The sequence below is a fragment of the Vigna unguiculata genome, chromosome 4 (assembly GCF_037176805.1).
Source record: "Vigna unguiculata cultivar grain cowpea cultivar isolate G323 ecotype 2 chromosome 4, ASM3717680v1, whole genome shotgun sequence".
Classification (NCBI taxonomy): Eukaryota; Viridiplantae; Streptophyta; class Magnoliopsida; order Fabales; family Fabaceae; genus Vigna; species Vigna unguiculata.
Window position 1 is genome coordinate 2,382,058 of NC_140795.1, and position 27,974 is coordinate 2,410,031.

General features: G+C 29.8%; 3 protein-coding genes and 1 pseudogene across 3 annotated transcripts; 2 read left to right on the plus strand and 2 right to left on the minus strand.

Annotated features, from left to right (window-relative positions):
* The first annotated feature begins 1,425 nt into the window (after positions 1-1,425).
* Positions 1,426-5,430, plus strand: LOC114182293 (uncharacterized). Its single transcript, XM_028069136.2, has 7 exons — positions 1,426-1,581; positions 1,979-2,296; positions 2,767-2,981; positions 3,193-3,481; positions 3,559-3,644; positions 3,723-3,814; positions 4,559-5,430. The coding sequence occupies exons 2-7, from the start codon at positions 2,003-2,005 to the stop codon at positions 4,804-4,806; spliced, it is 1,224 nt and encodes a 407-aa protein (XP_027924937.2). The 5' UTR covers positions 1,426-1,581; positions 1,979-2,002; the 3' UTR covers positions 4,807-5,430.
* A 4,370-nt stretch (positions 5,431-9,800) lies between these two features.
* Positions 9,801-15,143, plus strand: HIK (ATP binding microtubule motor family protein). The gene is made up of 15 exons (XM_028067304.2): positions 9,801-9,952; positions 10,522-10,762; positions 10,887-10,973; positions 11,068-11,168; positions 11,350-11,466; positions 11,675-11,756; positions 11,842-11,909; positions 12,024-12,083; positions 12,158-12,282; positions 12,413-12,611; positions 12,697-12,807; positions 12,890-12,982; positions 13,063-14,019; positions 14,195-14,523; positions 14,645-15,143. The coding sequence occupies exons 2-15, from the start codon at positions 10,525-10,527 to the stop codon at positions 14,970-14,972; spliced, it is 2,895 nt and encodes a 964-aa protein (XP_027923105.2). The 5' UTR covers positions 9,801-9,952; positions 10,522-10,524; the 3' UTR covers positions 14,973-15,143.
* Positions 15,144-17,242: 2,099 nt separating this feature from the next.
* On the minus strand, positions 17,243-17,934 carry LOC114181278 (non-specific lipid-transfer protein 2 pseudogene; annotated as a pseudogene).
* A 5,908-nt stretch (positions 17,935-23,842) lies between these two features.
* Positions 23,843-25,078, minus strand: LOC114182439 (chlorophyllase-1-like). Its single transcript, XM_028069307.2, has 2 exons — positions 24,760-25,078; positions 23,843-24,633 (listed from the first exon to the last, which is right to left on the minus strand). Exons 1-2 carry the CDS (start codon positions 25,021-25,023, stop codon positions 23,950-23,952), a joined length of 948 nt encoding a protein of 315 aa, XP_027925108.1. The 5' UTR covers positions 25,024-25,078; the 3' UTR covers positions 23,843-23,949.
* Positions 25,079-27,974: the final 2,896 nt, after the last annotated feature.

Here is a 27,974-nt window from a genome sequence, read left to right on the forward strand (position 1 = left end):
TCGGTCGTGATACATATCAATAAAATAATTAACTTTATTGGTTTTTTCAACTTTGAAAAATAATATATATTAGATTTATCTTCATCATTGATGCTTTCTTAAAATTCGTTTATCGTTATTTATTGATATAAAACATTTACTTATAATATTTAATTTGGAAAAAAATTAGTATAATAAATCACTCATTTCTTCTAAATTATGTTTAATATTAAAGAATAAGAAATGAATAATTTATATAATGTAGTCAAATTACTTAAACAACACTATACCAAATCAAATACTAATATACTTTTAACAATGATATTTCAAAATATAAAACACATAGTATAACAATAACAAAAGTGTCATAAATAATGAGACTTTTGATTTGTGCTATGTCAAATTTGATTTCAAAACCAATTAATTTCACTAAAAAATAGAACATAATTACAACCAATCACATGTCATTCATTTTGTTACTGCATTCAATCCTGGTTGATCACATTGCATGAATGAAACATTTGGCATTTTTTTTTTCTTAATCTCAAACATTTTACCATTTATATATTCAACAAAGTAATATTAATCTTGTGAATTTAATGCTTAGTTTACTATATTTTTTTCCCTTTTGATTTTTTATAAAATACAAATTTTAAAATTATTGAAAAACTAAAAAAAATTATAAAAATACCCATACCCACAGCAAAATTAATAGATATTAACAATTTTAAACAATAAGTTACTTATTTCAAATTTATTGATTATATAAAATTTCTAATATTAGATCTATCTGTGTTTATTTTATTCTTGATTAAATAACAAATAATTTACTACATGCAATAACTTATAATTGAATAAAAATATAAATGATTTTTCTATTAATTAATTTTAAATCTATTATAAATTTGTGTATTTCAATTAGTTTCTATTAAACTTTTATACTTTATAATTGAATTCTAACTGGTTAATTTTTTTTAAAGATAAAATAACTATTATTTATTTTGTAAAAGTCCTACCATAATATTATTTTATGAATTAGAAATTTTCACTTTTTTATTAAATAAAAAAAGATTAAAATAATAATCACATTACTTAATTAATGAAAAATTAAACAACAAAAATTTAATTAAAAAAATACAAAAATTTTAAATGTCTAATAAATAAGAAAATTTAATAAAAACTTAGTTAAAAATATTCAAAATTAAGAGGAAACAATTGGAGTTTTAAATAATTGAAAGAAATTACTAATAGTCAAAAAATGAAAAAAAAAGAAGAAGAAAAAGTAACATATTTAGTTTATACAAACCAAATTGCTAACAATTGCATACTAGGATATCATATCTACCAATTTCTCAACTAATTCCTATATTTATTAAAGTGTTTTTATTAATATGTATTTTCCACAATAATCATGCTCCTAACCCCACCAAATTCAGCACATGATATTCTCCCTTATGGTGGCACCAAGTTTCTATGCACCCATTCTTCTCTGTTCTAGTGTGATTCAAGAAGAAACTTTTCTTCCCCTCTCTGTCTCTGTTCATTACTTCACGCATATATTCCTTCAAATTCATTCTACTTTCCCTCATCCAATCAATCAAGGTACCTTCCCTCTCTTCACTTTCGCACATTCTTTGATCCTCTTTTTCTTCACGCCAACTCTCTTCTGGGTTTCTGTCATCTTCAGATTCTCATCAGAACTTCACTATTGTTATCTTTTAATTCCTTATTGGTGTTTGGTTGCTGAGAAACTCCCAGAAAACAATCACTGTTCCTGTGTATTGATCCTCTCTGTGTGTATGTATGTGCATGTGTAGAGTCTAGAAAGAAACTCAGAGTACTGACCACTTTTGAATTTTCTTTGTTTTTTTGGTCCTTCATTGGAAAAACTAAAAAAGACTAGTTTTTTCTTTTAGTCTGGGTCTGGTATTCTTCTTCTTTTCTTGATAATCCAATATTTCCCTTCATTTTATTTTTATTTTTATTTTTTTGTGAAAAGTTACTTTATTGAGAGTGGTGGAAAATGTTGGGGACGGCTTTGCAATTTGGAGGTGTTCGTGGCGGTGATGATCGCTTTTACATTCCGGTGAAGGCAAGGAAGAACCAGAATCAGCGTAAACCGGTTCAGAGAGAGAAGGGTGGTGAAAGTGAGAGTACTGATTCAATTTCAGACAGAGAACTTATTGCTTCTGAGAATGGGAATCCCAATGAGTCTTCATACTTGTTGAGCAAACCATCTTCTGTAGAGCCTGCTAGCAACATTGATCGATTTCTGGAGTCCACAACTCCTTTAGTCCCAGCTCAATATTTAGCTAAGGTTGATCTCATCTTGTCCATTATGCATCTTTTCCTTTATGCAATTATGCAGTTGAGCTATCTTATGAGTGATGGTATTTACTTTGCTGGACTTGGAGACTACAACAATCTGCACTTAGTGTATTATGTTTGAGTGTTTTTATTATTAAAGCAAGTTAGTAGTAAAACTCAGTGTGGATTTTTAATCAAATGTTCAAAAAATCAATTTTGGACCAAGAATCAATTTGTCAGAATGAACTAATTATCATGTTGACTGATATATATAAATGTAATCTTGGATGATTCAACGTTAACAGCTAAACAAACACATGCTTTTTTGTCTGTTTTTCTGTTCGTATCTGACTTACAGTTGATGGAATGCTAAATCTTGCGGAAATATTTTACCAGCTTTAGGCATAAGATTGATGAATTTCACTCTTATTTCGCCAGCTTACTTACTCTGGACTTGCTTTTGTTTTGTTGTGGGTGTAGACAACAATGAGAGGTTGGAAGACTTGTGATGTAGAGTATCAATCTTACTTTGCCCTGAATGATCTCTGGGAATCGTTTAAGGAGTGGAGTGTATATGGAGCAGGAGTCCCTCTGGTACTTGATCAAAGACAGTCTGTTGTCCAGTACTATGTTCCTTATTTGTCGGCTATTCAGCTATATAGTCAATCAGACAAGAAGTCAAATACTAAGCCAAGGTATTAACAATTTCTCATCTCAATTATGAGAGACTTTTTTTAACTTGTATTCTTTCTTTATTCTCCTTCTTTATTTCTGGCCACTGATTCCACTATGTTGTCAATGTGGTTCTGTACATGTGAATTTACTGTTGCAATTTTAATAGTATGCTAATCCATTGCTTCATCTTTGTGTGTAACCATACCATGTCTCAATTTCTTTTGTCATCAGGTACACCAGTGAAGACAGCGATGGTGATTATTACAGAGATTCAAGTAGTGATGGAAGCAGTGACAGTGAATTTGGAAAAAGGACTGAACTTTTTGTAGCGCAAGGAAATGGTCAATATTATAAAGGTGACGTTTCGATTCAAATGAGCAGGCTATCTGTACATGATAAGCACAATAGAATGCAAGAGGGATTTTATAGCGATGACAGTGAAACTGGGAATCCTCAAGATCTTCTTTTTGAGTATTTTGATCATGACCCTCCTTATAGTCGTGAACCATTGACGGACAAGGTTAATACTGGTTTCAATTAATGTGTGGCTGCTGTTAATTTAAAAGGTCCATATTATATGTTTTTTTATTTGGACAGATACTTGATCTTGCACGGCACTATCCTAGCCTCAAGTCACTGAGAAGTTGTGATTTATTGCCAGTTAGTTGGATGTCTGTAGCATGGTGAGAACAACTTGATTTTTTGCTTTAGTAGCTATTGCTGCATTTTCTGCTATCTAACATTTTCTATGCATCTTTCAGGTATCCTATATATCGAATACCCACTGGTCCAACATTAAAAGATTTAGATGCCTGCTTTCTTACATACCATACACTGCATACACCCTTGACAGGTAATGATGGAACTTTAACCCTATGTTTAATCTTCTGTGGCATTGTAGTTCTTACTTATCGTAATGCAGCTATCTAATGTAAGTTGTCATTGTTAGATTTAGTCATGCATTTTAAGGCCAAAATTTGCCAACATTTGGCCTCATTATTATAATCATTCATTTTAAACTTATTTCCTCTTTACCTGTTTACAATCACTCAAGAACTTAAAATTATGAAAACAGAATATTCTTTTTTAGGTAATCAAATATGAAATAGGCATCTAAAGAGTTTCTCAATCCCAGACACTGGCACATAGCAGCCAGTCTAAAATTTTAGATGTAGATCATGAATGCTAAAGATTTCAAAATTCAAGTCTAATTTATAAGTAATAATCAAAAGTCACATATATTACGGTAAACACATTAAGCATACAAGGAATCAAATAAGTTTAAGACTATGAGGAATGTGAGAGCAGGAAGAAAAGGAACAAAGGGAAGAACTACATTAGTGCATTTAGTGCAGTGCATTTAGTGTAACTGTTCTGCATTAGTGCATTTGCTCATCTTTCATCTTTGATAAAGAATAATTTGTTAGATGCATGCCACTCTGAAAAAAGATTCTAGTAATAGATTACTTCACTCGGTGATTGATTTTATGAACTTTTTCATGCAAGTAATGCTTTATTGCAAAAAAGGTAAAGGTAATTAGAGTTTTATAACTTTACCTTCAATGTTCAATAGTTTTCTTTTGATCACATTTTGCAGGAAATGGAAGTACTCAGGGTCCAATTTTGGTTTATCCAAATGACGTGGATGGTGTACCAAAGATTTCCTTACCAACTTTTGCAATGGCTTCCTACAAGTTAAAGGGGTCTATATGGACACAGAACGGAGTTAGAGAGAGTCAACTAGCAAATTCTCTCTTGCAGGATGCAGATAACTGGTTACGGCAGCTTCAAGTGAATCACCCAGATTATCAGTTCTTCAAATCACATGGCACATACCACAGGTGAACCAAACGGGATGACATGTCATTACCTTCTGATGGCTAAAGCTGTTAGCCTTAAATTTCTGTGTTCATTGCTCAATTCAAACTTGGTATGGTCCATCCATCAATAGAGACTGATGGGGTTGGTACTTCTAATGTGGATTCCTGTTCCTGTTACACATGCTTAAGCAGCACAAAAGATGAGCTGGTTTCAAGTCAAGAGTGAAATAGAGATTGCTAAAGTGAAAAAACAAAAGAAAAAAAGAAAGAAGAGACGGACAAAGTGAAAATAAAAGAAAGAAAAGGGGTTTTGTGTGGAGAAAAACTGTCACATAAGTGTAAAATTCTTATGGAAGGGGAGATAAAGCACCACATGCAACAAAAAAGGTTTTCAGGGAAGAATATGTGTGAGATTAAGCTAGATGATCCCAGACTTTTTGAGCTAAAATAAGATTGAGTTTTCAGTCTAAATATTTACTGGTATTTATGTTATGTTGTGATTTAGAATAGAATTGATAGAATATGTAATTTCTGCATGACAAGGTACTATTGTGGATCCAAGTCAGTGTGTATCTGGTGAACACCTTGTTCCATGGGCTGTAAAATATTTTACCATTTTGAAAGAAGTGTTGTATTCTTGAGATCTTAATCATTAGCTCGATCAATGTTGTAGTATTTGGACAAGTATGAATTGTGTTGTTGGCTGTATCAGTGACATGTTTGGTTAGAATTAATTGGGGAAGAAATACTTCTTTTTGCTCTAAAGGTTTTCTAAAAATATTAAAAGGAAATAACATGTCACCCAATTATCAGATCTGATTTGACTCTTTTAGGGCAAAATTGTAAAACATGGAGTGTGTGAAATAGGCACGTTGGAGCGTCAATGGTCCCACCCAATGAAATATTGTTCAGTTTTCATGCTTGTGAATTCAAAGATGTGTGTTGGGAAACTCAATGCAGTGATTGGTGATGCTGCAAAATCATAAATGTTAGGCTTTTCTTTTCTAAAATTTAACTTGACAACTTGTGTCAATTTTTTAAATTGACTGTTTAAACCAATAGTATTGGACCTGCGCTAGAACGTTCCATCATTGTCTCTAGATTTATTTATTCTTATTTAGTTTCCTTCTCTCAATAGGATTTCTATTTTGTTTGTCTTGGCTAAGGGTCTATTGTTATTTTTATGTTTTTTTTATAGTTGTTAGAATATGGAATATTCCAATCCTTATATAAAAGTTATATATACATTTCACAATAACATAAATCATTAAAACGTATTTTAATCTTATAAAATCCTTATAATTCTTATAAAAAAAATTATTTCTCATTTTTCTCTTAATCAAGTTTCTTTCCTTTTTGATGGTTAATTTTCATATGAAACTGAAAATCCTTATAAAACTATTCACTTTTTTTATTTTAATTTCTTCTTTCTGGGTCTCTTTTCAAACTTGATTACTGAGGTATTTTTTAATCACTTTGTTCTTTATAACTCTTTGTTTTGTTTTTCTATTCTTTGAGCATATTGAACTTTGTATCCGTTTAAATTTGTCTTAACCATGAATTATTATACTAATATACTTTATATCCCTTAGTTAAGTTAGACATTAATTTCTTGCTATATCTTTCTTAAAAAGTTAAGAACTTTTAGGTATGAGCAAATCGCTAGTCACACTAGTAAGAAAACTTATGTTTTATGTTGTGTTCATTCCAAAAATTGAATTATGGTCATTTTTGGAATTACCTCAAGAAATGAGATATTTCTATCTCAAAGGCTACTAAATGTGTCCAATGTGTAATGTGTTAGTGTCTCCCCAAACATCTTATATTTTACATTATTTGATCTCCCAAAAAATGAGTATTTGTGAATGAAATATCTTAACATGTTAACTAAAATCTTATGTTTTTTTAAAGAGTATATAAATAGTATAGTATTTGAGATGCTCTTTCACATAATTTACATAAAATATTGTGATGTTGCAAGAAAGGTTACTTTTCAAATGACATGACATAGTGTGGTAGTATTGATTAATTTAGAAGTTCAACAGAAAATATTCAAATCTTACATTGTCTTTGTTTTTCTCCTTATAGCATTTAGTGCTGAATATTCAAAACATTGTTAATTATTTATGAAAATAATAATATTAGTATAAGTATAATTATTTAATGAAGTAGTGAATATAATTGACTAAAAGTTGGTGAAGTATAATTATTAAATGAATATAACTACAAGGAATAATAATTTTAATTGTTAGATTAGATTTGATTTGAATGACCACTATTTAGGTAAAGACTTTCTGAAAGCTGGAATAAAGTTGGTGAAGTGAGTTTAATTCAATAAAGTTTTGTTAAGTTATTTTTTCTCCAATATTTTACTTCTTAAATTCAAGTTCCTAAATAGTCTAATTTAATATATATATATATATATATATATATATATATATATATATATATATATATATATATATATATATATATATATATATATATATATATATATATTTCTAACTTCTATTTAAAATGTCACATTTCTTTTCATTTATTTATTTTTATTTTAAAAGCATGTATTTTATATTCTTTTCTACATTTAGATCAATTAGTTTGCCAACTAATTAATTTATCATAACAGCAAAGAAAAATTAATATTTCTGACTCATTCACAAATTGACCAGCCGTTTTACCTCTCAATAATAAGAGGTAGAATAGTGAAATTTAACCTTCCCAATTTCTTTTAAGCATGATTAATAATTTTAGAAAATTAAAATAATATATTCAGTTAATCATACTAATATTTAGTTCATATATAAAATCACAGAGTTCATGTTATAAGATAGCACCGGCGAGTTTCTTTTTCTCTAACATGTGTATTATATCATCCTCATGATATAAAATAATTATATTCTTGTTACCAACAATTAAAACTTTTTATTCAATGTTACCTATAAAAAAATATAGTTATTTAAATTTTAAAATAAAATATCAAATAACAATTACATATATATCAAGTAATTATAAAAAACTATATACAGTTATATATAATTCAAATTTCATAACAACTATGATATCTATCATTGTTTTTAAACATTAGAAGGAAAAATACCTAAAAAAATTTAAGTAAAATTGTTGTAATAAAAGAAAAAAATCTTGAAATAAAAAAAAATAAAAAAAAAGATGTTTTTAAAATCATCCAATAAACTAAAAAAGTTTATATAATTCAATACTAATAATTAATAGTTATGAAACAATAATTAAACTAAAAATAGAATTCCCATATTATTTTTTCATCGTTTTCAATTTTGACAAATTCTTACATAGATATAACAAGATATAACAGTAAAACTTATTTGCGTTTTTTATTAAAACATTATATACATAACATAATTTTCATTCTCATTTAATTAAATGATATACATCTAGATAAAAAATAATTAAATGTATATCATTTAAAAATTATGTTATGGGTATAATATTTTAATGAAAAACACAAAAAGTTATATTCATATTTGTCAAAATTGAAAACGATGAAAAAATAATTTGGAAATTCTATTTTTAGTTTAAAATAAAAAAAATTTGAATTTAAATTTAATTTGCAGCACTTTATTATCATGTTAACTAATTTTTTTTCTCAGTTACACAATTTTGATTCAGTTTTTTTCTATTTTCAGCACGGGTTACACATTTTTAAATAAAGTATTTATTAGTTATTAATCTGAAATTTATACTGTCATAATAATGTAACTTTATTACACATAATAGGAAATTTATTGTTTTACTATAACTATAATTCTAAGGATACATACACAGGCTTTTTTGTAAAGGTATACATTACTTAATTACAAACTAAGTACCATTTAAAATTTTAAAAAAATTATGATAAATGTATATTATAAATTAAATAATATACTTAAATAATGTATTTTTTAACCTTAATTGAAAAAATAACACCAAAACCGATAATAAAATAGATAATGGTATGATATATATGATTTTTTATTGTCAAATATAATTATATAATTATAAAAATGATATAATTTTTTTATATGATTATACATGTAGCAATTATAATATCTACAACTATAACATTATATATACAAATTACATATTATTTACTACGTTATATAAAGTTACAAGATAAATGTTAAAAAACTTACAATTTTACAAATTTATAATAATATTTTTTTTTATAAATTAAAAATATAGTAAATTATGTAAGATTGAATTATTTATGTTAAAAAAAACTTAAATAAATTTATAATTTTTTTAACTAATTATACAAATTTTAGATAATAAAAATTAAATAAATATATAAAATGTAAAATATATAATAAATTTGTCCATTATCATGCTTAATGTTTTCAATAGCAATATTTAAAATTTTATTTTATGAACACGGCAAAACTCAAAACCACATCTAATGCTAAATTTGTTAAATTGTTTGATTATTTATCTTTAAAAGTAAGTTTGGTAGAAGGAAAGCAAAGTACCTCTTGTATTTGGTTGAAAATTGTATTTACAAAACTTATTATTTAAATATAATTTTCTATGCATACACCACTTTACTTAAACTTTAATTTAATTAAAATTATATTTTTAAAATCAGTATTACTTAAAATAAGGCTTATAAACACTCACCTAATACCCTTGTAGATAAGTTTTAAGATAAAATTCTCCAAATGAAGATTAAAAAGACTAAAATACAAAAATTACAGAAGAAAAACCCTTTATTCTTTTTGACATTTTTTGTCGGAAAAAAATTTAAATTTGATAAAAGCAAGTAAAAAATAAAAACATATCAGAAGCAAACAAAACGGTAAACGTTAGTTTTCAAAATAGGTCCCACTGTTTGTGTGTCCGTCAATGATTATTATCTGGCGAATGAAAACGTTGGAAGAACTCATAATTAAATTAATAACAATTAATTAAAACTATAGGATAATAGACATTATTTAATTAAAAAAGTAAAAAAAGAAAAGAAAACTAGCCGTTGGAAGAGTTCCCAAATTCAAATGAAATGGTGGCGTCGTGCACACAGACCAATGCGCTTTCTATCATTTGAATCATCACAATTGCCACACACAGCCATTACTCTTCCAATTGAACCTAACTCTCAACAGCTTCGCTCTTCTCTCCTTCTTCTAAATCTGAGTTGAAGAAATTACTCAACTAGGGTTGATGTGAGTTTATGCTTCAGTTTCCCTTTATTTCGCAATTTCTTGTTGAACTCTGATGAGTTGATTTTGCATTTTCCATTTGAGGATTTGACTCTATTATTAATGTGCTTCTTTGTTTACTTAATCACTTTCCTGTTTTACTCTTTTCTCCAGTTTACTTGCTTAAAACTAGTGTTTGATGTAATAAAATTAAACATGTAATGTAATCTTTCCTTTTTTCTGTGTTTGGTGTATTTTAAACTTAAATTTCACTTCATCCTTTTCTAAACTTAATCCTTCCCGTTAGGTTGTTTCTATAGTGAATCTATACAACTCCGTCTCATTTTCTTTTTGTTAAAAAATCTTCAACTCAAATGTTCTTTAGTTGAAACTCTCTTGTTTGATATATTTTTTTGATATTTTTTTAGCACGATTCAAGTCACATTGGGAGAGATCTCATTTGATATAACATCTACTCAATGTTTGAAAATTACGAACAAGAACTTATGGACTAACCCTAGATGTGAACTGATCTATTTACTAATCTTTTCCCTATTTTTCATTGTTGATGATTTTCTCATTACTTTTTGTAGAAGATGACTTTGAAAACGCCAGGAACTCCAGTTTCTAAGATAGATAGGACACCTGTATCAACTCCAGGAGGGTCAAGAGCTAAGGAAGAGAAGATTGTGGTCACAGTAAGGTTAAGACCTTTGAACAAAAGGGAGCAATTGGCTAAAGATCAGGTGGCATGGGACTGCATCAATGATTATACTATTGTGTATAAACCACCGTCACACGAACGTGCTGTGCAACCGATGTCATTTACTTTTGGTACAAATTGAAATTAAACCTTGTTTTGCTATGATTAGTTATCAGTTCACAGTTTCTTTTGTCCATTTCTTAATTTAAGTGTTAAACTTTTTAACATTTGTTGACCTAACTTTTTACCCTGCAGATAGAGTTTTTGGTCCTGCCTCTGTAACCGAGGCAGTATACGAAGAAGTAAAGAATGTTGCACTGTCTGCATTAACGGGCATCAACGGTACTGCATCTCAGATATTTGTTTCCTTCTGTCTAAATCTCAATTATCTGCTGGAGCATGAATTACATAACCATTGCATGATTATTCGTTACAGCTACAGTTTTTGCTTATGGACAAACTAGCAGTGGAAAGACATATACAATGAGAGGCATAACAGAGAGGGCTGTCAATGATATCTACGAACATATCTTGAATGTAAGGTTTTTCAAAGTTCAATTGTAGTTCACATTCTTTTCAATTGTAGAATAGAATTGGATTCTTGTTCCAACAAACAGAATATTTTGTGATGTTTTAATTTAATATATGTAATAAAATATTACAAGTTTGAAGTTTGGTGAATTGCTTGACTAAGATATTTCAATTGGAATTATTACAGTCCCCTGAAAGGGATTTCACTATAAAAATATCTGGACTAGAGATATACAATGAGAATGTAAGGGACTTGTTAAATTCGGAATCTGGTCGCAGTTTGAAGCTTCTTGATGATCCTGAGGTAAGATTTCAATTTCCTTGTTTTCTCTAATACCAGAAAGCTCACAATTTGGTTGCTTACTGGTCATGAATTTTAAATTTCATATTTCAATATCCAGCGTTATCTTTGAAGATATTTTAAAAGGTTTTCTTTTCTAGTGGGAAAGCAATTCAGTAGCATGCTTTTTCATTTCTTTCCTTTGTAACGATATATCCTTCATGTAATGTAGAAAGGTACCATGGTTGAGAAACTTGTGGAAGAGACAGTAAAAGATGACAAGCATTTGAGACATTTGATCTCCATTTGTGAAGGTAGGGAACTTTCATGCTTGTATGATGTTATATACCTGTTCCGCATTAAAACAATTGAGTTTATTGAAGTTCTTTTAATTGGCAGCTCAAAGGCAGGTTGGCGAAACTGCTCTAAATGATAACAGCTCGCGGTCTCACCAGATAATAAGATTGGTCAGTGACAGTAGAACAGTTGTTTGTTGAAATTCAGAAGATTATCCTACTTTTCTTTCCCTCTCGTAATTAATACGAATGTCATATTTTTCTTCCTTTTGGTGTATATTGCAGACAATACAAAGTACTCTTCGCGAGAACACAGATTGTGTGAAATCTTTTGTTGCAACCTTGGTAATTTGCTGTTTCTCGCTTACTTTTAATTGGATGAATTAGTTCTGTTTAATAATTCAGGTCTATGATTGCAGAACTTTGTTGATCTTGCTGGAAGTGAGAGGGCTGCACAGACGCATGCAGATGGCACTAGGCTGAAAGAAGGCTGCCATATTAACCTTAGCTTGATGACTCTTACAACTGTTATAAGGAAGCTCAGGTCAGATCGATGTTGTTTACGAAGAGTTAATTGAGTTCTTATAATGGACAATATTATCTAGTAGTGCTATTAGAACTGAGTTCTAGTTTCACCCTCTTCTAACTACTCGTATCCGTATCATCATATGCAGTGTTGGAAAAAGAAGTGGACATATACCTTATAGGAATTCAAAGCTTACACGTATATTGCAACATTCCCTTGGTGGGAATGCTCGCACTGCCATTGTTTGTACTTTAAGTCCTGCACTGAGCCATGTAGAGCAATCTCGAAACACTCTCTTGTTTGCTACCCGGGCAAAGGAAGTAACAAATAACGCCCAAGTTAACATGGTAACTATCTGTTCACAGTTACCTGCTAATCATTTTTTGTTTTTCCAAATCAGAAGAAACAAATTTGACAGTTTTCTATCAATAGGTCGTATCAGACAAACAACTTGTTAAACATTTACAAAAGGAAGTTGCAAGGCTGGAGGCAGTTTTGCGCACTCCTGATCCTTCTAAAGAAAAGGATTGGAAAATTCAACAGGTAAATAGGAAAATGATAACTGATCATTAGGAGGAACAAGCATCATACCATGTACTGAATACTGTTACCTGATTTTTTCCAGATGGAAATGGAAATTGAAGAGCTGAAACGCCAGAGAGATCTTGCACAAACTCAGGTGGATGAATTACGCAGAAAGCTTCAGGATGACCCAAAGGTCTATTTCTCATTTTTTTCTACCCCTTTATCTTTGTTAAGATTCATTTCAACTGACTTTAAGATCATTTTGCTTTTCAGGTCTCCAACCACCCAGTTGAATCACCACATCTCCCAGTCAAGAAGTGCCTCTCATTCACCGGTGCATTATCATCTTTTAAACCAGAGTCAGGATGTGAGAGCGTAAGAAGATCAGCATTAAGACAGTCCTTGAGGCAGTCGTCTACTGCTCCTTTTACCCTTATGCATGAAATTCGCAAGCTTGAGCATCTCCAAGAGCAGCTAGGTGAAGAAGCCAATAGAGCTTTGGAAGTACTACAAAAGGAAGTGGCATGTCATAGATTAGGTAACCAAGATGCAGCTGAGACAATTGCAAAACTGCAAGCAGAAATAAGGGAAATGCGTTCTGTCAGGTCAACAACACCAAAGGAGGTTGGAGTTGGTTGCATGGTTTCTGTCAACAAGAGTGTAAGTGCTAATCTCAAGGAGGAGATTACCCGACTTCATTCACAAGGCAGCACCATTGCAAATCTTGAACAGCAGCTTGAAAATGTTCAGAGGTCCATAGACAAGTTGGTGATGTCTCTCCCGAATAACTTTCAACATTCACCCAATGAAGCCTCGCCTAAGCATAAAAAGGAACACAGGAGGAAAAAGTTGCTTCCTTTGTCTTCAAGCAATGCTGCCAATCGCCAAAATTTCCTAAGATCTCCCTGCTCACCATTATCTATTACGCAGCAAGTTTTGGAACCAGATGTTGAAAATAAAGCTCCCGAGAATGATGATAATATTTCAATTGATACTCTGGCCGAGTCTGAGAAGGAGACTCCAACAAAGAGTGAAGAAGCTGGAGATGTTTCATCGAAGGAAAATACTCCCGGCGGTTACCGACGCTCTAGTTCAGTTAACGTGAAGAAAATGCAGAAAATGTTTCAGAATGCAGCAGAGGAGAATGTAAGAAGTATAAGAGCATATGTGACAGAATTGAAAGAACGTGTGGCCAAGCTGCAGTACCAAAAGCAGTTACTTGTTTGCCAGGTATGTTTTCTGGAAGATAAAGTATCTTCCTACTTTCAATACATTGCACAGCATACTTTTCATTTTAACGAACTTCCAATAGCTTTAGACACTCATATGTTATTTTATTTTGGATATTTGTAGATAAAAAATCTTCATTTTATTGTATTTAATTTTTTTTTATTTGGATATCAAGGTGCTTGAACTTGAAGCAAACGAAGCAAACGGTCACAACATAGACAACGAAGAGTACCCGTGTGAACCGGAGGAACCCCAGGTCCCGTGGCAGATAACATTTAAAGAGCAACGACAGCTGATCCTTGAATTGTGGGATCTATGTTATGTCTCCATCATCCATAGGACCCAGTTTTATTTATTATTCAAGGGAGACCCAGCTGATCAAATATACATGGAAGTAGAGCTAAGGCGTTTGACATGGTTGCAACAACAACTAGCAGAACTTGGGAATGCAAGCCCAGCTCCTCATGCTGGGGATGAACATACCACTATCTCATTGTCATCAAGGTTCTTATCAGTTTACTCTTAATGAACATACATTATATGCAGTTCAATCTGTCTTTATATATAAACACGTACCCATTATGAATTAAAGTTTTTCAATGATATATATTTTTGTATTATGCAGTATGAGAGCTTTGAAACGAGAAAGGGAATTTCTGGCCAAGAGACTGACATCACGTTTGTCGTTGGAGGAGAGGGAAATGTTATATATGAAATGGGATGTTCCTCTTGATGGGAAGCAGAAGAGGATGCAATTTATCTGCAAACTTTGGACTGATCCTCATGATCCAATCCATGTACAGGAGAGTGCTGAAATAGTTGCAAAGCTTGTGGGATTTCGAACAGGAGGGAACATGTCAAAGGAAATGTTTGAGCTGAACTTCGTGCCTCCATCCGACAGGAGGCCATGGTTAATGGGCTGGAATCCCATTACAAACTTGCTTAATTTGTGATAGATTTCATGTTTGTATATTACGGTACCATTAAAAATCTTGTAAATGCTAATTGATTTTGGCGCATTTCTCAATTCAAAATTATTGTTTTGGACTATGTTCTTTGTTGTTCCACCAATAAACTGATCCAATTCATTGGATTCCCATCATATACAAGAAGCATGTTGTCAATGTGTGTATTTCGCTTCCTTTTTGTATTATATGTATGGAATTGTACCGTTTTGTGACAGTGACACAGATGATTCAGAGACCAACGGTGAAAGAGACAGGGTATGGGTTGATTCAGAGACTGAAACAAGTACGACCGACCAAGATTGGGCCCATATCTTAAGCCTAAAGCCCAACTTCTCAAACCCAATATATTTCTTAGGCTACTTCTAATTCATTCAAAAATGAATTTTCCGAAATTTTTGTTTTTATATTTAGGAATGCACATTCTAAAATAAGTAAGTGATGAATTAAGAAAAGTATAGAGGATTGGAGGAAATTTCCTTTAACCTGTTAAAAATTTTACTCATAAAGCTCCCAAGGTTTTTTTTTTCCCCCTCAAATAACTATATTCCAAATGTAAAAAATTACATGATATTAGTTTAATTTTTAATTTTGCATGTTTTATTTCTTTTAGTATGTCCATTTATGCCTAGCATATTTAATTATCAAGAAAAACAATTTAATAAAGTAAAATGTTAAAGTAAAAGTAATAAAGGTATTCAAAATTGAATATGGATCAAAATTGTGGATTTTCTAAAATATGAAATCAAATTGTGAAAGGAATAATAGGGGACTAAAATTATAGATAAAGAATTTAAAGAAACCAAAATTATAATTCAACCTATTTTTTGTCACTTGATTTGAAGAATCCTTGGGTATGTTGTGTTCTAAGTTGCTATTGGTTATTATAAAAATATAGTGTTGGATTAAGAAAATTTCTATAACAGCTAACATGAGAGTTTTTTTAGGAAGTATTCCATATAATCCAAAATATTATCTTGACAAACAAACTTTTATTTTTATTTGTAAGTATGAGAAATATTTCACGTTTTAAATCGAATACGATAATGAAGATAAAGGTATATATTAATTATTAATTATAAAGGTGAGATGACTAGGTTAGTATTTCCTACCACACTGTATCAGAAGAACAAGTAAAAATACCATTAACCAAAAAGAACAAAGATAATTTGTATCACCATACCATATCCATATTCCCTGTTGAAGTCAAAAGTAAGGACTTTTGACATGTATACATATTAGTAAGGGTTAAATATGTTTTTGGTCCCTTAACTTTCAGTGAATTTTGGAATTAGTCCATTTTGAAACTTTGAACCAATTTAGTCCTTCATCTTTTGAAATACGTGGATTTAGTCCTTTTAATCAAATTTTGTAAAGTTTATTTGACATTTCAAGCACGTTTCACAATAGTATTTGACTTAACATTAAAGTAAAAATGTGTCAAACAATATAAACAACTCAAATACAATCCTAAAATGCATACGAAATATCAAATAAACCTAACAAAATTTCATTAAAAGGACTAAATCCACATATTCCGAAAGATGAAGGACTAAATTGGTCCAAAGTTTCAAAATGGACTAATTCCAAAATTCACTGAAAGTTAAGGGACCAAAAACATATTTAACCCTATTAGTAAATGACCGATCTTGACCTTTAAATCTTGTGCAGAATAGTTTAAAGCTAAGTGGCTATGTAATTTTGAATAGCCATTAATTTTTATCATTGATGTATGATGAAAATTTACTCATCTATATGTTGATGAGTAAATTCATGTATATATAATACTCATATATATGATCTGCAGGTATATCTATGTCTTATATTTCACTAGCCTTTAAGTAGCCTTTAACGTTCTCACTGAGTATTATATAGTGTGTCATCCTAGTGGACGCATATAAACTAAATTTGTTTTCACTTAATGACAAACCTTGATTATCTATGTTTAATATATGATTAAGATTTGTTCTAAGGGAACAATTCCCATATACAGAGACTTTGTTTCCGAACTCAGATGAGAGTGCTAGATAGAGGAACAGAAAATACTACAAGAAAAATGAGACAAAAGTGTTTGATATTATTGCATTTCTATTATTAATCATGGATACTCATCATAGTTAAGGCAACTAATGGTGCAACCAAATTACATTTTTGCTATCTGTTTTCTACATTTGTTTTCATGGTTTGTTACATTTATGTTAAATGCTGTCATAATAAGTAATGTCAGTGTGAGAGAGAGAGAGAAAGAGAAAGGAGAGTTAAGAAGAAACATAATGAGATCATTCTTTGAATTATAAATACAGTCTTCTGCAACAACTAACGTTACGTAAGATGAGACCACACCAAGGAACTGAAATGGAATGACATGAAAGCAAAGCATCACATATCCATTAGGACTAGTACTTTTTTACTAACATGAAAACATAGAGACGTTAAACCACACCATATACGATGATACCACAAATATATATAGATATATTTTCTTTCACTCTCTAGTCTCTTGCCAGAACACTTGGAGATGAGGATGAAGATGATGCATAATCAGGCAGAGAAACCCTCTTCAGATTTAACACTCAGCACCTTGGGAAGGGAGTTCCACAAGTGCTAGCAACTTTCCTTGCATTAGGTGAGTCCACAAATTTCTTCAGATTAGGGTTCTTGAGGTATTGGCAAAGGCATGGTTTCTGCTCCTTGATCTTGGAGCAGCATAGGTCTGATGGAGGAGTTGAAGAGGTTATTGCACTCACACATGAACTCAGTTGTACTGGGCTGCATGTTACTGCCATTGACACTTGAACTTCAGCCACAAACAGCACCACCAAAGTGCACAAAGCAATGTGTGCTGTCTTCATTTTCACCTCAATTACGATGAAAAAGGGTTATGTGTTTTGCGTGAGAATGAGAGAGGAATATATGTGTTAATTGCTTCTGTGATGGTGCATTTTCGGTTGAGTTTAGTCCCTATTTATACTAAGAGCTTAGTGAAAAGCTAAAGTAAAATAAGACTAGGTTTGTCCCTTATTTCACCACTTTAAACTTTAGTCCACTATTTAAAGGTAAATATCAGCATCCAGATTACTGCTTAATGATTTCAGGTAACAATAAATATTATTGTAAAATGTTAAAATCACTTAACGAAACTAAGTACTTTTTGGATGTTGTAATTTTTTTTCATCTTATTGTCTGAAAGTCAAGATTATATGGCTATTTTATATTTTAGATGGTTTAGTCATATAGTTCAGGGTTGAAATTTTACATGTTATAATTAGCATGTTAGTACCTTTCGGTGGAACTTAGTGGTCAAACTGATTGTAACAGATCAGACTGAAACTATAGCCAAATTGAGATGCAATTATTTCCTAATGTTCAAGTCTGGTGCAAAATTTCAATCTCCTAGCAAATTGTAGTAAAACGACAGAATGAAAAAGATGACTCCAAAACATGTGGTGAAATTATTTTTCAGTCAAAAAGCTAGATTGCTGATTTCAGCCCTAAGGGAATTTCCAGTGGCATAGATAGAAGAAAATTAATGTCCAGTATACAATAATCATAAGAAAAGAGATTGATTCTCCAAAAATCAACTTCTACTTTGTAAGTAACTATAATGGAGACTTGACTCAAATATATACAAGATATTAAGATTACTTTCAACTCAAAATTTTAAAACATCAAATTTATAGTTTTTTGTTCTCATCTGATATTCAACTTTTTCATGTTTATTTAATGTAAACTTAGACTCGGTTAAATTTTCTAACACTTAGATTGCTTATTACAGACAGAAAAATGTTCTGTTGTTTTCACTTATGTTCCAAAATTTCTACTAGCATGCATGAATGTGTGTGACCCACCATTTCGGCCGTGGTACCTTTCGGTGATGCTGATGTGGTGAGTATTTGTTTACATCCATGTGTGCTTCTTTTATTATAGAGCCACATGCTCTCTTATGATGATCATAACACGCACTGGGAAATTAGTGACATGAACTTCACAATCAGTAGCCATCATGATAAAGGAGGGTACTGCATAGTGCAATGGATTGCAAGGAATTGAGAGCAATCTCTGTGGTTTCGTTGAGGCAAAAGGGTTTGAATTTTGATCACTGTAAGATTAATTGGTGTGTTGTAAAAGGCAGTAATTAATAACCATTTCTTAATTGTCGTCTAATGGAAATGGGAAATCCCTCTGATCATAATGATTAAGACTCATCATCCAATTGGCCTTAAATAATTCTTCCCAAGTAGTGTTCAGTATTTTATTGGACATATCACTGTTACAAGATTTCCTTCTGAGAAATGGGAAAAAAAGAAGAAGTGAGGATTATTAGATTTGCTATTTTGAATGTGAAATTGTCAAATGAAAAGTGAAAAACTACCAAGTGGAGGACTTGTCATATTCAACTTAGAAGGTGCAGTTTTTGTTTTTGTAGGCACCTAATCTTTTGAAAGTTCCATTTTTTGTTCAGATCTTTGATCATTGATATGTTCTGTATGGAAGGAAAATTACATCCCACAAGGTTTAAGAGAGGATTATAAGAAAGTAGCAACGCACGTCTATTGAAAATAATTGAAGTGTAAGTCAAAGTCCCACGTATAATATGTAGTGCTTTATATATTGTTAGGTTTAAAAGAGACGATATTCATTGAGGAGATACAATACCAATAAGACCTGAGCCCAACCACATAAGACATTAACATTACTTTCAATTCAAAATCTTAAAGGTGATGGATTTATGAGTATTTATCTTTATACAGTGCTTTACTTTTTCATTTCTAACAGATATAGAACTTAGACTCACACTTAGATTTCTAACGTATATAAACACAATTTCTCGATGACGAATCCTATATAAAATATAATCTCATGAGAGTCCGACTATCATTTTTTACCTAAAACCATTATATAATGAATTTATATATTCATTTAAATGGAAAATCTCAAGTGTAATTAACCGATGTTAGTATTTCTGAATGCACTTGGTATCATGCTATGGATTTCTATGATCAACTTAACTGCAACTTGGTTCATAGTTTTACATTTGATTATGTTGGTTGTGCAGTATATATACTTTAAGCACGCCAAGCAATGATAATGATCAGCTCACTTGTTGTTCAATAATTCATATGGGAAAAGCAAAAGAGGGATGAAATTGGCGTGAATTCACGCACATAATCATTGAATTTACTGGTTTATTTTGGTCCATTCCAAGTCAAAATTAAAGGGGGGTTGTATTTTTATTGAACAATTAAAGTGGCTGTGATGATGATGCAACGTGTGGGGTCTTAAAATTATGGTACCTGCAACTTTTAATCTTCATGCTGCTCAGGTGATCATTGATGATTTATCATTGCTTACATCAGTCAATTTTGGCCTACACAGTGCAGAACAACCATTAATCATTGATAAGCTCACAAAAGCTTCGTTCACTATTGTATGAAGCACCAACACCAGCATCCAACTTTACCTTTTCTCAAGATTCATGTTCCTTCTCTTTTCATTGCACTGCTTTGTTTATTTCGCCATATTCCTTTGGCCAGAAAATCAAGGCTAATTCTTTTCATGTACTTTACTCACAATCATTCTTACCATCTTGCATCTCTACTCTTACCTCATCTACTTATTAATTTGTTATAAGAAAATTAAAAATAAATTTAAGGATTAAATATATTTTGGTTTCTTAACTTTCTGTGAATTTTGGAATTAGTCTGTTTCAAAACGTTGAACCCATTTAGTTTTTCATCTTTTGAAATGCATAGATTTAATTCTTTTAATCAAATTTTGTTAATTTTATTTGACATTTCAAACGTGTTTCATAATAGTATTTGACTTAACATTAAAAAAAAAATGTCTCAAAGAGTATAAACAACTCAAATACAATCCTGAAATACGTACGAAACATTAAATAAACCTAACAAATTTTGATTAAAAGGACTAGATCCACGTATTTCGAAATATGAGAAACTAAATTGGTTCAAAGTTTCAAAATACACTAATTTTAAAATTCACTAAAAATTAAGGACAAAAATATATTTAATCTAAATTTAAATATAGTTCAATATTTGATAACTTAAAAGAGTGTTTTTTTAAGAAAATAGGGTGATTTTGTGGGCCATGGAAATTTACACGAAAAGAGGGAGCTAGTAATGTATGATGATGCATGAAAGAAGGATTAATTAGGCATGCTAGTGAACCTGCTTTTCTAAATTAAGGAGTATCCCAAGACAATAAAATATTTCTGAATTCCATCCCCAAATTCAAATGTTTATAACACACACATATTTCAAATGTTTACGAAATACTATATTAATATAAAACTACTTTATACCTGATTTGTATAGATAAAAAATTTAATATCAAATTAATGACGGTGATTAAGCCATTTATTATTTAAATTAATATCATCTCGTAATTAATAGTTAAATTAGACCGTCAATTTATCATGTACAACTAATTTAAAATTTAAATAATTTATTTATCGATTCTCTGGTTAAATTATACATTTTTTGTATAATTATTTAAATTTATTTTTTGGATAATATTACTTTCAATTCAATGGTTAGATATATAATTATTATTTTTGTTATAAATTGAGTAAGAGTGTATCGTGTTATTTTGATGATTGATCAAGGAAAAGTCTCTCACAATGAAACACATTACCTTGTTATTAGCACTTCCCTCATTTTGTGAGTGTCCATTAAGCAACTATGGTGTTGCCTGATATAAAATTTTCCCTTGATATAAAATAAATATTTTAATGGATATTTATGAATAAAAAGTAAAAGGGTTAAATAATTTAGTCTGATCTAACTTATCTTCATAGCTCATTTAAAATTTTTTATTAGGTCGATTTGATCTATTTTTTAAATGAGATCAAATCCAAGTCTATCAAGTGGCATTGCAAATTTTATCTGCTTTAAAAAATTTATGAAAAAAATAAAATAAATATAAATAAAATTAAAAATCAATATGTATTTTTAAAATTGAAATTATATTATTAAATTTTTATTTTTATTTTAAATATATAAATTATAATACATATATATATTTTAAAAATATAATATTTCTTATAATCTTTTAAATATAATTATTATGTTATAGAATAGACTAAGGATAAACTTAGGAATTAACTGAACTTACAAAAAATAAGACGTTTTTATCCTTCAACCATATTATTACTAACTCTATCCTATACTAATATAAAAAGAAAATAAAACCTCTCTTGTAACAGAAAACTTGTTTCAGAAAATTTGTTTTAAACAAAATCTTTTCAGAAGATATTATATGTGTTTAGAAAAGCTTATTCGTAAATTTTTTTTCTAAGAGTCTTGTTTCAAAATGGATCAAATTTATTCTAAAATGCTTGTTCTGAAAATTATGTTTAAATAATTCCTAAAAGTTTATTTTGAAAGATTTTCGGAATAGGTAATCCAAAAATCACTTTTAGGAATAGAAAAATATTACTTTTAAAATTATGAAATATTATTTTGAAAACTATGAGGTGCAATTAGAAATTATGAAGAAGCTGAAAAAAAAAACACCAAAATTAATTCTATTCAGTGGACATAATTTTGGGGGTGTGATGTATTTTGACTTTCGGAAGTCATATATTTTGACTTCCGGAAGTCGACATAATTTTGGATTGTGATGTCTGTTGGTCAAAGGGTTTTTTAAAATTTTAAAGAAAGTTTGAAAGTGTAGAATAAATTGTGGAGGTGCAAGGAAAAACAAACCCCTATTCAGTTTATACAAAATATCTTTTGAATAGGCCCATTTTACATGCGTTTTAAGCCCATTTGGCATAGTGGGCTTTGACTTCAAACGTGTGCAACAGAAAAATAAGTTGTTGTAAAGGAGAAATGATTAGATAATCCTTTATCGTATCATTTACTTTTTTATTTTGACTTAGTGATACTTTTTAAAATTTAAAATAAATAAATTGATAGTATTAATTATACGACATTTAGAAATAAGTCAGATCATAAACAAATAGTTCAAATATTACCTTATCAAACAAAGTTAAAGTAATTAAATCCTTCCTTGTACGCATTAACTTTCTTAAAATCTTCAAATGTTTTATCCAAACGTCACTTTATTTCTTCTTCTGTCCTCTTATATTACACATAGAAAACACCGAATACAATTTCTCTCACATAAAAATATCAAGAGTATAGTGCAAACAAAACACTTCCTTTGTGAACACTTGTCGATATCTTCACGAAAGCAAGAAGTTAATAAAGTAATTTGAAATGCCTTATTTTTATGATCAAATGAAAGAGTAGTACTGTTAAGCATGTAGCATTGCCATGGATACATCAAATTCAAATTCTCAAAAAGCACCTAAACGCGTTTCCTATAATTGTTAAAAACATGTTTTAGGATAATGTCTTGAATTAAAAAAAATTAAAGTGATAGAATTCCAAACCATAAAATTTTTGTTACAGGTGAACGCAGGGAAAATTTGATCATTTCATATAAAAAGCTCAAGACATATTATTGATTTAAAATGAAATTTAAGATGAGTCGAAGTTTTATATCGGTTCAAAATAATGAGAAAGATCATTTATATTAATCAGGAAGACTCAAAAATTTATTGTCTTAAAGTTTTTTTATTGAAAGTGGTGTCTTGATCTTTTATATAAACTTATTCACCACTCGCAAAATCTTAAATAATAGTTATATTTTAAGGTAAGTTGAAGTTTTAGATCAGATAAAATTAATGAGTAAAATAACTTGTATGTAAGTAGAAAGAACTATAAATTTACTGTCTTAAGATTTTAAATTAAAACTTGTACGTTAATATCTTATATGAACTTGTTCATGATTCGATACGTCTGATAAAAAAAAAATCTCACAAGAAATAGTATCTCACAAGTAATATGTATCATTTCTTGAATAACATATTTTTTTTTACATAGAGACTTATTCATGCTCGATTTCAAACCAAACTTTATAATCATAAGACATATTATTATGCTGGAATGTACACCACATTGTCCAATTGAGTTGGAGCAAGATTATGATTCCCTAAAACAGCATCAAAATCCTTCCATTGGTCATTCAATTGTGCCCTTAAGAAGGCCACAACCAACCCTCCAATGGTTCTTCTCATCAAGTCCCTAGGACCTGACCCATTCTTGCACACACACTTTGCCACTAATGTCCCAATCACTCCTTCTGTTTCATCATCCAACATGTCCATGTGACCATACTTTGCCACAACAAAATTTGCACAAGGAGCTTTGCACTCCTTGAAAAACTCCTTATGGTTCACCCCATCAGGGGCACAAGGTGGAGTGCAACAATTAGCCTTCTCTGGACCCAAACCAGAACCAATCACTGCAACAGGCATGTTCAGATTGAAGGACCCTGCCACACCCTTCAGAATATGAGGATGTGTTTCACAATACTTAGATGTTCCAGCCACAGGGTCTATGCCAACTAGTGCTGAAATTTTTAGCTTAGTTTTTGCATAACCTAGTGCCACACAAAATGCTGTCTTCCCACCCTTACTGTGACCTGATACAACCACTTTCTCCAAGTTGGCTTCAACATTCTCAGGTAGCAGAGGTTGAAGCCCCTCAGCTACCCAATCTGCAACTTTTCCTGCAAATTTTACTTCACTGGGTTCAAGCATAGGTAACCCTTTGCAAAACTAACAACCAAGAAATGTCAATTAGAGAAACCCAAAAGGGAATAAACAAACTTGTATACAAACATTAATGGTGCAATGTATAGAATGAAGAGAGAAATTAGAAAGTGTTGAGATAGATTAATATACCAGCTGAGGAGCTACAAGTATGAATCCATGTGAAACTATGTGAGTTAGGAGATCAGAGTAGAAGGTATTGGGAACGAAAAAGCCATGGCAGAATAATATTACAGGGTAAGCACCAGGCACAGTTGGTGTAAATATGAGCAATGGTTTTGGAGGTGAGGAGGAAGAAGCAGTGGATTCATCAACTTTGAATTGCTTCCATTGGATATCTCCTTTCTGAAAAACTTGTGTGGTTTCCATTGCTGGTAGAGCTCCCTCATTCATCATCACTTTTCTTACACCAAACACTTTGCTTCTAAGAATACTCAACTTGTGTTCTATGCATGCATGTACCTATATATAGAGAGAGAGACATGAAACAAACCATTGTCGTGTCACAAGTTACTATTCTGTCTTATGTCTGAAGTTATATAAAACGCTAAATAAAAAGATTTTGTTAATTTTTAGTTTAAAAGTGCTACAGCTATTTGATTATAAAAATACAAATTAAAAAATTTCTTGACTCTTTGTATAAAAATGTAAATGAAAAAGTTAAAAACAAAGAGGGAAAGTGTTTAAAAGGATGAAAAGAAAATTAGAGGAAAGGAAATAGGATTTAAAAAAAAAATCACATTTAACAATATATACAGAAAACTATGTAGTTCTCTGAAAAGAAAACAAAAAGAATGGATCTTGACTCTGATACAAATTGTTACGATCAAACATTTAGTATTAGGTCAAAAGTTATAACTATTAGTCATATTAGTCAAAGCACACCTCTTTTTACTTTATGAGTGTAACACAAGTCCAAGTGTCACGATTTATTTGATTGTGACTCGGTTCACTTTGTCTCTGTCACAAAATAATTATATTCATTTAATTCATTTTTTTAATAAATTTGTACATGATAAATAATCGATGGACTTTTGAGTGTGAAAGTTACAATAAGATTAATTAATGATTAAAGACTTTTGAAAAGAGTATAACTCTCATTAGGTTTTACTACGTTTTGGGTAAGCTTGAATATATGTGAAGCTTTGAGATTAGTAGATTTACATGTTTTTTTAATGTTTAACCAAGCTATAAATGGTCCATTAATTTAACGTAGGATCAAACCAGACAAATAAAATATATTTTGGACCAGTTTTGGCAACCTTATCTTTTTATTTAATGGCGTTACACTACAATTGAAAAGACGTATACGTGGAGCACTTCAAATTGTTTGATATAATGAAGTTTTATTTTCTTAAATATGGTTTTCTCCTAAAATTAGTTTAATATGTTTTTAAAACACAGTCGTATTTTGTTTTTTTTTTCATTGTATGACATTGGTTTTGCTTTTGATTTTTATTGGTTCATATCTTTGTTCTTTACTTTAGTATTAGAAAGTATATGTTTTTTTTAAGTCCCCAAAATATTTTGTTTGTTTTTATTTAGTCTCTTATGGGACTCAAAATAAACATATGAATGTTACAAGAACAAAATAGTTACTTGTTGTAAAGAGACTAATATATATATATATATATATATATATATATATATATATATATATATATATATATATATATATATATATATATATATATATATATATATATATATATATATAATAATAATAATAATAATAAGAATGGCCAACATAAAACCAAATGTAAGACTAATAGATTTTCTTAGAATCCACCAACATAATTATATTTCAAAAACATATTTAAACTATTTAATGACTTCTCAAGATTGAAAATTTGAGGGAAATTTTATTTTACCTTCCAAAATTTAAAGATTTTGATATTATTACTGAGAAATTATTTCTCGTTTTCTCATATTAAATATATCAATAAACTTATTTAATTATTAGTCTGAAAAAATAAAGCCCTATAAATTCTCTGCTACAGTATCAACCATCCTATTTATATCATAAGTAAAAAATGTATTGAAAGTTTCATTATCTAAAGTTTAAAAATTTGACAAGTTATAGAACCACTTACAATAATTGGTTCAAAATTTCCCAATGGTGTTGATCACTAGTGACTTATTTAGTAAAGTTTTTAAAGATGCTGTTACGTGGAAAAGAAGAGATATTTAAAGGTTTTCACATAAGTGGATAGTTATTTTTATTCACAGGAATAGAGAAATTTTAAATTCATTATAATGAATGAATAATTATTTTAAAAACACACTATTTGTGATAATGAAATTATATTTTGAAACTTTTTTTTGTAAGCCACATAAAAAAATTGTAATAATACCATGTCTTATTTAAAATCCACTTTTAAAATAAGTGGGTTAATTGATTTTATTCAAATCAAAGTGGGAGAGAAGTCTAGCTATTAAAATATAAAATTGTTCAATAAAGTACTTTTGACTAAGTGGATAAAATTGTTTAATAAAGTACTCTTGATTAAGTGGAGATCGGGTATAGAAGAAAAAAAGTTATGAAAAGATATACTGGAATCTAAAATATAGATTTTGGGGAAACCTGGATGAAAGAAAGAGTACATTCAAAGAAAATTTAGATGGCAAAAAGTTTAAGAAATATTTGTGGCTCTGCTGAGGGTAAAATTTTGTTTGAAATATTTGTGGCTCTGCTGAGGATAAGATTTTGTTTGAAGGGAGTCTGGATCAGCTGGTGGATATGGAATTAGGATTTAACTTTTGAAAGACACATGATCAGGGATGAAATTAGGTCACTTTTTATCTCATATATATATATATATATATATATATATATATATATATATATATATATATATATATATATATATATATATATATATATATATATATATCACTTTTGAAAGATTCTAGTATATATATTTAAATTATTCTTAATTTTAAGAATATATGATGAGAGGTTAGGAAAAATAATATTTTTACAAATTATTAACATCTCAAACAACATTTAACTTTTCATTTAGGTATAAGTGGTTAATTGATTCCTTCCATTCATTCCCTTCAATTTGAAAACAACCTTTTGTTCAAACTAAAAGAAAAAGGAATTTAGATTCTCCGTTAGTTTTCTTTGTGTTATTTTTTTACTGTGTTTTCATAATACACTGATTAATATTAATTTTAATATTTTAAAATATATTAAAAAAATATTTAAAATATCAGTACAATATATTTTTAATGTCCGGCAGAGGATAATACCAAACAAATCAATAAAAAATTTAGACTTCAAACAACTAAAAGAAAACATATCATGGGCATGAAAACTGATAAGAAAAGTGCAACTTAATAAC